The 11,143-nt window shown below is 59.3% G+C and overlaps 1 protein-coding gene across 1 annotated transcript; it reads left to right on the top strand.

Annotated features, from left to right (window-relative positions):
* Positions 1–1,373: 1,373 nt before the first annotated feature.
* Positions 1,374–11,143, top strand: SLC9A3R1 (SLC9A3 regulator 1). Its single transcript, XM_030961959.1, has 6 exons — positions 1,374–1,822; positions 7,716–7,877; positions 8,617–8,770; positions 9,323–9,363; positions 9,876–9,962; positions 10,092–11,143. Exons 1-6 carry the CDS (start codon positions 1,430–1,432, stop codon positions 10,242–10,244), a joined length of 990 nt encoding a protein of 329 aa, XP_030817819.1. The 5' UTR covers positions 1,374–1,429; the 3' UTR covers positions 10,245–11,143.

Raw genomic sequence — 11,143 nt, 5'->3', positions numbered from 1 at the left:
GCGATAGATCCCCTGTCCTGGGGCCGTGCCACAGCACGCTTGCCCTGGTTTTCCCCTCCGAAGGCATTTGCCGCCGGCTGCCGTGGGATTCCTCTCCGCCGCTTTTCTCAGCGCCGAGCGGCCGCGGGCGAATGCTCAGCCGAGTGGAGGAAACAAATGAGCCCACCCTCCGCTCCCAGCTGCGTCCCACGGAGCTGCAGCACGGCCACCCCGAGCACACAGGGGGTTCTTCGGCCGCCGGGGTCCCTGAGCAGGGTTTTGGGACAGAGCGCCTTGTGAGAGACGTGTGCCATGGCATGCAGCTGTCCCCTCCTTGCTTGCGGTCTGCAGCTCGGTTAAACTGATCCTGGCTGCCCTGAGGACCTTTGCCCAGGAACTTCAGCCAGGCCCTGCATGGGAGACACCTCTGTGCTACCCTCTCTGGGACAATCCCAGGAGCCGGCTCCGCCTGGCACCAGCAGCCCTGCGGCACGGCCGGAGCAGCCCAGGCTGGTTACAGCCTTGCTCTGTCCTGGCTGAGCCCAAACCCCAGGATCTCACATGCTCATGACCTCCTGCAGCTACTTGTTCTTCTCAGTCCACGAGCAGAGAGCATGGAGCCAGGGCAGAGCAAATCCCCTGGGGTTCCCTCCACCTTCCCCTCTTCGGGCCATCAGATCAGATCTAGAGGGCTGAGCAAGGTTCAGGGGCGGCTGGGGGAACAGGGCTGGCATCTCATTTCCACTGCAAAACGAGTTACCTGCCCTCTTCCCGGCCCGCCTTCCTGCGCAGTTTCGATTTGGGGATTTGGGGATTTTATTTTACTTATTTTTATTTTACTTCGAGCATCCCTCCACCCTCTACGTCGGAGAAGCGCTGGGAGCAACGGCAGCCTTCAAGGACTGGGCGAGGGTGTGGGATGGATGTTCCCCGAGAGGCCACCCGGGACGTGCCGCGGAGCGGGAACAGCTGGGGGCGTCCCACCGATCTCCGGCCATCGTCGGGGCTGTCTCCGGGACGGTGGCAGAGCCGATCCCCGGTGGGGGGAGTTCAGCAGGAATCGGGAGTTGCCGCGGTGGGCTCGGGTGGCACCAGGGACAGGCGGAGGGGGCTGCGGGGCAGTGGAAGGGTCGAACCCCAGCGGGGGCGGTCCGGTCCCGCTGCAGCACCACGACCCCGCGGCGCCGCGCCCGGAGCGCCCCACCGGGGCGGGAGCATATTTGCATACCCACCCCACGTCATTTGCATAACCGCACCTCTAAATTTTGCATAGCCACGCCCCATCACTGTCCTTATTTGGCGTGCATCATCGCATCCCGCGCTCCGATTGGCGACCGCCGGCCCCGCGCCCCGCCCCCCTATATAAGCCGTGCCGCGGGCTCGTTACCGCGTAGTGCGCTGAGTGCGGGTGGCGGGACGGGCCTGCTGCTGCTCCGCCGCTTCCCCCGCCATGAGCAGCGGCGCGGGCCCCGCCGCCCGGCTGTGCCGCCTGGAGCGCGGCCCGGATGGGTACGGCTTCCACCTGCACGGCGAGAAGGGCAAGCCGGGCCAGTTCATCCGTCTGGTAGAGGCGGGCTCGCCGGCCGAGCGGTCGGGGCTGCGCGCTGGGGACCGGCTGCTGGAGGTGGACGGCGAGAATGTGGAGCGGGAGAGCCATCAGCAGGTGGTGGAGCGGATCCGCGCCGCCGCCGGCACCGTCAGCCTCCTCGTCGTAGACTCGACGGCCGAGGATCAGCTGCCGAAGCAGGGCGGGGCGGGTGCCGAGCCGCCGGTGGTCGGCGGGCAGGCGGCTCCGGTGCCGGCGGAGCCCGCGGCGCGGGAGCCTGGTGGTGGCGACCAGCGGGTAAATGAGCGGCCGGGGAACTGGGGCTCGGAAGTTTTCGGGGCAGAGGGTGTTGTCCGAGGAGGAGGGGTTGCGACCGGCCGTGGTCGTCTTCCAAACGGGCGAGAGGGAGCCGCGGCCGCCCTGGGCGTTGTGTGTGGTTTCGGTCTCGATTCTTTCTTTTTTTACTTTGCTTTAAACGCGGCTCCCCAGAAACCCCGGGTCCTGCCGCGCCCGGCTGCTTTGCCTTTTTTATTTTAAATATTTTTTTTTCTCTAGATGGTCCTGTCTCCCAGCCGTGTCTGTGACGGGCGGGGGCGGGCGGGCGCACCGGGCTGGTTGGACCCACCACTGACCCCGTTCAGTCCTGTGCTGCGGGGCCGGTAAAATGGGGTGAGGAAAGCAACAGGGGGAGCTTTGACGTGCAGCTGAGCCCAGAACTGGGCTGAGGGGGGCCGGCACTAACCCACCCCAAAATACAACAAAAACCCGTGGCAGAGGTTTTTCGGGGCTGAGACTGCTGGTGTTGGTAGTAGTCAACCCTGCTTTGAGTGTGCTCAGTCTCTGCTGTGGAGTGGAGATAGCAGAGCTCTTCCCGGGCTGGGGGCTTGATCCTGGCAGTCCCCACAGACGCTTCCCGACTCAGGAATGTTGGCCTTAAGCACGCGTGGGAGTGAGCAGTTGCACAAACAAAGTGATGTAGAAAGGTGAGGAATTGAGAAACAGCTGACCTTTCATGCCCCAAGCGGTTCCTAAGAAACGCTCGGGGCTCTGGGAGAGAATACTGCTTTTTATTTACCCAGCAAAGACGTGTTTGTTGTTACAACAGACATGTGGATGGCTCCCTGGGCAGCAGCCTCTTGAGTTCTCAGTGTGAGGAACCTTCTGGGGAAATCTTATGACCTGTTCCCAGAGAGGTTGGTGTAGTGGAGCCTTCCCAGTGTTGATGCTGAGCCCCAGAAAGACCTTGGTGCCTTGCTGAACTGCTACCAGCATGGGGTTTTGCTGAGGATTGGGTGGTTTTGAGCTGTGTCTCCTGTGGGACTTTAGCCTGTGCTTGTTCCCCTGATTGGGCTGATCCACTGCAGGCACAGCTCTCATCACTGCCTGGCTAAAACATCACTCCAGCACCTCCTTGATGGGCTTATTTGGCTGGGAACAGCCATGTTCTATCTCTGTGCTGTCTTGCTCGCTGTCCCCTCTATGATCCCAGGTCCCTCACATGTGGCCCCGTGCTGGGCCCCAGAGCTGCCCCATGCAGGGAGAACGTGCCTGCTCTCCCGTATGTCACAGTGCCAGCCCTCCCTCGGGGCTAGTGAGGCTCTGCTTTCTGCTCCCAGACCTCTCCATGGGCTGGGAAAAATAAAAGGGTTGTTCTTAATGCAGCTCAGGTGAGTCCCCTGCCCAGTTTGGGGGCTAAGGACGTGCAGTCCCCAAAGAGGATGGAGCCCTCTCATGCTGTGGGACTGCTGCCTGCTTGCTGTGTTGGCTGGAGTGATGGAAAGAGCTTAGGAAGCTGCAGATGCCGCACAAGATTTTGTGAGAGAGCCCCAGCTGGAGATACCTCATGGGCTTTGGGGGACAGTCTTGGCTGAAGATTCCCCACAGTTTTGGGGAGCAGGCTCAGGGCACAGCCCATGCACGGTTACTACTGGCGGTTTCTCTGCTAGCGGTTTCTCTCCTCACTAGATCAGGAAGCAGGTGATGTGGGGTGGCATTGCCACAAGGCCCCAGATGGTTTCTCAACAGGTAGCAGCAGGAAACCTTGCGGCTGGGGGCAGGGCCCAGTGGAAAAGTGGGTTTGGAGACATCACCCAGGCCAGGCACCCACCAAGCAGGGTGGGATGCTGAGCCAAGCCGGAGCAGGCAGAAAGGGTTTCCTCTCCAGTGAGGCAGGAACACACTGGTGGCCTGTTTCTGGCCACTGGCAGGCAACCAGTGCTGGCTGCTCCATCCCCCTGCAGCCCCATCCCATCACTGTGGGTTGGTAGGATTTCCTGGGATCACAGGGGAAGCAGGAGATTTTCACGTGTCAGAGTTCTGTTTGCTTTATTGGGCTGGACTTGCCTTTATTTGTTTAACAAGCCTGGAGACGCTCAGGAGCTGGGAGAGCTGCTTGTGGTGAGCAATGTTTAATGTCTCCCACCTTCCAGCAGAATCCATTCTCTCTCCAAACTGTACTGGGTCCTGCATGATTGGGACTGCTGGGGATCTCGGATACCCCCACAGATCCCTCAGGCAGTTGTGGGCTCCTTTTTCATTCCTATCAAACCTTGAGTGTGCAAATCCCCCTGATGCTGTGGTGGAGGTTTTGAGCCTCCCTGGGAAGCTGGTCCATGGTGTGGTGACAGTTTCACACCCCTCAGGTCAGCCCCATTTCCTGGGGCCCTGTGCCGTGGAGGTGTCCCCCCACCAAGAGCTGTGACAGTTTGTCTGCCTCCGTCTCTATTTCCGGAGGCTTCAGCTGCTCGGGAGTGTCTTGAGAAAGTTTCATACAAGCTGCACAGTGTTCCCAGGGCAGCGCTGGGTGCTGCCAGCACAGTGCTCTGGTACCAGGGCAAGGCATTTGCTACCAGCCTCAGGCTTCCCTCTTGCAAATTTAGTGTTAAATTAGAGCCCTTCCTGCCAGCAAGGCTCATCCCTCCTTGTAAAACCTGGGAGAGCCTCCCAGGGCTGGGTTTCAGAGTGTAACAGGGAGCAGTTCCCCCGGCACTGGGAGCGTTGCACTGGGGTAGCTGGAGTTTAATTAGGAAATGAATTAAATTTCCTCCCAAGGCAGCTGCATGAAAAGCAGCTCCAGTCAAACAGGACGTGACAGGGATGCTGCAAAGGAGGCTGCTTTGCATCCCCTTTGTATGAAGCCCGAATGTGTGAGCCAGATTTTGGGACCCGTGTGAATTTGCTGGCTCAGGCATCCTCAGAGCTCTTGTGTTTCTCTTTGAGTAACTGGGAAGGTTGCTGCCGCCAGCAGGCTTGATGCTGCTTGTAGGGCTGCAGGGAATTTCCTGGGACTTGAGGCTTCAAAAGCTGTCCTGAAATTGCTATTGAGTGGCTGGGAAATGGGGTGTGAGTCCTGACGTGCTATGCAGCTGAGGTCCCCACAATCCTGGGATTGCTGGTCCTGCCAGGTGGCTGAAGGTGCTGCGGGGGGAGAAGCATCTGAGTGTGCCCCAAATCCTGTTTCAGGGTAGGAGCAGCAGTGCAATGCTCCTGAAGTCCTCATCCTGAGCGGGCATCTCTGCAGACAGAGACCTCTCTGCCTTCCCTGGGTGCAGAGGAGAGGGGTGGCATGGGATGCCTCTGCAGGGGCCGATTCCAGCTCCCCCCACCGCCCTCCCTGACTGAGGCTGTAATTGCTTGTAACAAGGCTCTGCCAGCTAATCCCAGGAGAGCTGCTGGCCTTGCAGGACAGGATGCAGCAGCTTAGAGAAATTAGGGGCATTTCCACTGCCCAGCTCCACAGCCACGGGTATTCTTGGGTTGTTGGCCCCAAACCCTCTTGCTTCATGTTGTTCAGCCTAAACGGGACTTTGGGGCTGAAAGGATGCACTGCCATGGGGTGCTCACCCCATGGATGGGCAGGATACGGCTGCTGGAGGATCAGATGCATTTGTTTTCCTCTCTGGATGGCAGAATGGCGGCTGCCTGCAGGGTTTTTGTGACTTGGGGGGGGTCAGGCAGGCAGCCTGGCATGCTGGGCTGGAGGAGCTGCCAGCTGCTGGTGGGGGGCTGCTGGGGGCTGGGTCATGGCTTGGCCAGGCTGCCCTTGCAGCCAGTGCTGCTGCCTTGGCCAGCTGCCTTTGCAGGATCGGTGCCTCCCTCACCAGCGTGACCTGTCCCTGTGTCCTGAGACATCTGTCCATCCTGCAGGACTTCCTATCCCCACCCAAAATTCACGGCACCAGCATCTCAGGGAGCCCAGACTGCCAGGGCTTTGTTGGTATGGGTGGGAGCAGAGCCCTCCCTCCTCCTCCTCGCCTGGGAGCGCTGCCAGCCCCGCTTGCTGGGTGCTCCCTCTGGCTTTGTCCTGAGCTATCGGCGTGGAGCAGCCCCACAGAGCTGCCAAGGGCACCGGCAGCCTGGGTGCTCCAGAGCCTGAACCCTTGCTCAGGGTTGAGCCAGGGCAGGGGTCTGGGGAGGTGCTGCCTTCATCCAGCAGCTCCTGCCTTTTGTCCTTCTTTTGGGTATTGTCTGTCCCCACCATTGCTTGGGATTTCTGCTGTCACACCCCGTGAACCTGCTGCCACCTGGGCACGGCGTGGGGACCGGAGGGCAGAAGGGGCGAAGTCGAGGGGGTCACAATGCTCCACCCAGCCAGGGAATCCACAGCTGGGCTGTTGCACGGGGCATGTGCAGCTGACACACATGGGGACCAAGTCCTGCATGCCAGGGCTGAGGCATCTCAGGATTGCCTTCACTCCTGGCAGATGTGCTGGGTGCTGCCTGCACCTCCCTTCCCAGGGCGTTGTCAGGTGGTGCTGGGGTGGTGGCCGGCCTTGACCATGAAGGAGGGTGTTGTGCAAGAGGATGGGGCTTTATCAGGGCTTTATTGCAGCACTGGGCTTAGCAATTGTGAACGTGTCACCCGGCCCGTGTGGGACCCTGTGCCACACCAGTGTGTCAGATATGGGGTGTCAGCACCCCAGGACCCAGGTTTTCCCTGCTGTGGGCAAAGGTGATTTCATGGCAAGATGCAAGAGTGCTGTGCAGGGGGTAAAGAGCACCCTGTGCAGGTGTGGGAGGGTAAATTCCTGCAGTGCCTGTCCTCAGTGATGCTATGGGTACCCACAGAAAAAAAATGATCTCAGATGAAAGATTAAATACACCCCCTTGATGAGGAATATTCCAGCAGTTTGAGTGAGCCTTGGCTGCTGGGAGAGCCCAACCAAAGCCCAGGTTTTGGTGGTCAAGGTGGGATCAAACCATTTTATATATAAATTGTAAAAGTGGTATTGGGTGCTAGGGTCAGAGCAGTTCTGACAGTGCGACATGCAGGTGTCTGGTTTATGTCACCTGGTTCCTCTGATTCTTCCTGGACATCCCACTCCCTGCTGGGTGAGTAAAGGCAGTTCCTGTGTGCCAGCCTCCCAGGATGCTTCTGCTTCTTTCTGCTGCTCACCATGTGGGGAGCTTAGAGGGCACCAGGGGGGCCAAGTCAGTGGCTGTGGCTGCCCCAGTGGGGTTCTCTGGCTCTAGGTACTGGTGGATCCACAGATCAAGGTGAAACCAGGTGCAGATGAGCTGGGTGTTGCCTCCTGGAGAGGTGAACGTCCCAGTCACACCGCCCCAGTGGAGCTGGTTTCTGTTTTGCAATCCTGGAAGGTCATGCTGGGGCATGGAGGTGCCTCAGCATTACAGCTGCTCCATCTGTGTTCCAGCTGCCTGCCCGAGCCCTGTGTGCCCCTTCCCTGCTCACAATGGCTGTGGGGTGCTCTGGGGTGGGGCATCTCCCTGAGCTCATGGCTGGTTTGCCATGGGGAGGGGCAGTTGGCAGGGGGCGATGCAGGGGACCTGTGCCATCACCTGAGACCTCTCCAGTGGCCAAAGCTTCCCGAGTGGGATGGGGTGGAGTGGGAGTGCTTCCCAGCCACCTGGGCTGTGTTTCCTCCTCCACCTTCATGGCAGTTGCAGTCCTGATCCCTAAAGGAAGAGCGTGGTCTGGGAACACACACGTAATAACAAGTTGCTTCAATGTTTCACTGCAATTAGTCTGCCCTGAACCTAATTAATTAATTAGAGCCCAGGATCATAAGGTGTTTGGCACCCTGCATCCTATCTTGAGATGTCAGTGCCCACAGGTGGCCACCTGAGGATGGTGTCTCTGGTGCTCCAGCAGCTCTCTGGGGTTCCTGATGCTGTCCTTGGGTGTTGGGGGGTCCGGGAGCAGTTCACCCACAGATTGTTCCCATTGCAGGAGGAGCTGAGACCTCGGCTGTGCCACATGAAGAAGGGCCCTGATGGCTATGGCTTCAACCTGCATAGTGACAAGAGTCGCCCAGGGCAGTACGTGCGCGCTGTGGACCCCGGCTCGCCGGCGGAGGCGGCAGGGCTGGCCCCCCAGGACCGCATCATCGAGGTGTGCTGGGGCCAGGGGAGCTCTGAGGGGGCTCTCTGAAAGGCTTGGCTCTCCCTCACATCCTGGTGCCTGGGAGACAGCTGCCCCTGGCCAGGAAGGCACACAGTGTCCCTGGTGCCGCTGGTGACTCACGGCACAGCCGCCCAACCTGCGCCAGCCTGCCGGTCCCCACCCACGGGTGCAGCACTGTGGAGGGCTGGGACTGAGCATTAATTAGCTGTCTGGGGGTTAATTAGCAGTAGCACTGTCCCCGGGGATCCCCTGGGGTGGCCAAGGTGCACGATGGTCGCAAGTCCTGCTGTCAGGTGTGACCGGGGTGGGGATGAGCTCGGGTTTGTGCCACGTGGGATGATGATCCATGAGAGCAAGGACCAGCTGAGCCCCAGCCCTGCTGCTCACAGGGGTTTGGGGCTGCTGCCTCTTCTGGAGTGAAGCTTGTGGGGTTTCTAGAGACCATCACTTGGCACAAGGGTTTTGAGCCAGCCCCGGGTCCATGTGCTGCTGGGAGTTCCCTGCCAGCTTTGCCCATTCAACCCCATGCCAATTACTCAGGAAAATCTGCTTTTAATGAGTTTTTTCTGGCTTCACTGCTAATCCCTGTGAGGCCATGAATGCCTGTGGGGGCTATGGGGTGGCTGTGCTGGGATTATGATCAGTACCAAGGCTGGTACCTGCCCCCTGCATGATGCTTCTGAGGGATGGATGTCCCCCAGCTCCAGTGGTGATGTGGTGCCTGCAGGTGAATGGTGTGTGCATGGAGGGCAAGCAGCACAGTGACGTGGTGGCAGCCATCAAGGCGAGTGGTGACGAGACCAGGCTGCTGGTGGTGGACGTCCTCACAGATGAGTTCTTCAAGAAGTGCAAGGTGGTGCCCTCAGAGCAGCACCTGACAGGTGGGCTGGGGACTCTGCTGCTGGGAGGGGTTTGTGCCACCTCTGGTGGCTCTGTATCACCTTCTCACCAAACCTAAGGGGGCTGAGCCCTGGGAGTTGGCCTTATCACCTTGGGGACAAGCAGAATCACCTGGCTTTGGCATCTCCCTGCTTAGCCAAGGGCCCCGTGCAGCGCTGGTGGGGCTGATGTGGGTAGGTTTATGGCCCTGGGTTGCACTTTGGCAGGGTTTATGACTTGAGGAGCAAACAGGCATCAGCTGCCCTTTGCTCTCCTCTGCTGTCACAGTGGTCCCCAGGAGGATGGGGAAGGGGTCTCGCTGGGCTCCACATCGCAGCTGCCATCATGGGAATGTGTCTGGCAGCATGGCACCATTCCCCTGTGCCATGGGGCTGCTGCAGCGGGTGGTTAAAAAATTCAGGACCTGGCCAGACCCTGGGCAGTGCTGTGTGAGCATTGGCCATGTACAGCCTTGGCTTGCCCTCCACTGGCAAGGGGACAAAGCAAACACATCCTCACCCAATGCCTTATCCCAATGTGTCCTTATCCCACAGGTCCCTTGCCAGAACCAGTAGCCAATGGTGATATAGGGAAGGTAAGAGCCTTGATTTTAATTCCATGTATGCCCATCTCCAGTCAAGGACCCTCCTGTTCATGTCCCCTCTGCCCATGGGTGGGGGATGCCACCAGATACCGCAGTGGCCTCAGCCTGCCACACAAGAGCTGGTGCCACTGGGAAGGAAACTGGTGTCCTCCAGGAAGGGGGATGCTTGTGGTGCTGCATTTCATGGAGGTGGCTGTTTTCCTGCTCTCTTTTGCCTTCTGATACTCCAGGGCTGGGAGCCCTTGTGCTGCAGTAGGGAAGTAGCACCCAGCCCTGCAGCCACCCTCCTCCTCCTCCTCCTGCTAAAGCCAGGGCACTCGGGCCGGGGTTTAATCCTTCCCCGCCCTGATGGGCAGCGCTAGAGGTATTTATGTGCCTGGAGCTTGCAGGGGATTACGTGCAGGAAGGACGGATTTCATGGCCCCCTGGGTGGGACTTGCAGCTCTGGAGGCTGTTGTCAAGCCCCAGGGCTGGAGCTCACACTGCCTCCCTGCTCCCCTCAGGAAAACGGGGCAGAGCCGCGGTCGGTGTCCGAGAGCCCGGCCAGCCCCGCGGCGCCGGCCGTGTCCCCCTGCTCCAGCCACGGCCAGGTAGGGCTGGGAGTGCTGGGGGGAGGCGCTGCCTGCGAAGCAGGATCTGGGCTGAGCCCCCGCCATGGGGCTGCCCAGGGGACACACCGTGGGGCTGACACCCCATCTCAGCTCCAACCTCACCCACAGGAGGGTGACAAACGCCACTCAGCATCTGGCTCCCTCCTGGACCTTGACATCCCGCTGGCCGTGGCCAAGGAGCGGGCGCACCAGAAGCGCACCAGCAAGAGGGCACCCCAGATGGACTGGAGCAAGAAAAACGAACTATTCAGCAACCTGTGAAGGCCCTGAGGCAGGATGGGTGTCTTCTAGCCCCCCCAGCCCCATACCCACCTCTCCTGCACTCCTCTCCTCCCTACCATGGGCTCCTGGTAGAGATGTGGGGCTGCTCCCTACCACCCTGACCCAAGTGCTGGGCTTTGGTGGCCAGTGAGCATCCCTGCAGAGGGGTTCTGGCCCGGGGGTGCTGGGGGTGCCCCCTCCCAAAAGCTCATCCCCAGGGTGCTCCTCCAGCCCTGCCTTGAAGCCCTGCACACCCTGGTAAGCACAAAGCAGGGGTTTGGGAGGGATCAAGGGTTTGGGGTGGCCTGATGCCCAACACTCCTGATCCCCACTGTTCCCTGTTTCTTCCCCCATCCCAAACCTCATCTCCATTTGAGATTCCCCCCCCAAATTACCTTTTAGCTGTAAAACCTGAGGCTTTTAGTATCTTCTCCCAAACCCCACCTGCCCAGCCACTGACCACAGCCAGGGCATTTGACCCTGGCCTGGCAAGCTCCATCCACAATGACCCTGTCCCTTTGCCTCTTCAGCTGCAAGGAGGGGTATGGGTCCCCAGCACTGGGGAGTGCCCAGCACCCTGCCCTGGGGCAAATTTTGGGAGAGGAGAGGGTGTCTGGAGCCAGCACAGCAAGCAATAATAGTCTCCATTGCTCCTGCACACTCCTGGAGACAGAGCCAATCAGGGTTTGAATCCAACACTGTTTAATTTAAAAGCTTCTCACAGACTTTTTGGTTTTTTTCTGAAATGAGTGTTTTTCCAATCACATCTATTTTTTTTACCTGTATTTTGTGGAAATTCTTCCTGTGGATGTTTTGTTTCCATGTGCTGCAATCAGGTGTTGTTGTACTGTTGAGCTCAAGACAAATTCTGTTTACTGGAATAAACCTTTCTGACTTCA

Source organism: Camarhynchus parvulus, chromosome 18 (assembly GCF_901933205.1).
Source record: "Camarhynchus parvulus chromosome 18, STF_HiC, whole genome shotgun sequence".
Taxonomy (NCBI): Eukaryota; Metazoa; Chordata; class Aves; order Passeriformes; family Thraupidae; genus Camarhynchus; species Camarhynchus parvulus.
This window is presented reverse-complemented; position numbering and strand designations above follow the sequence as displayed.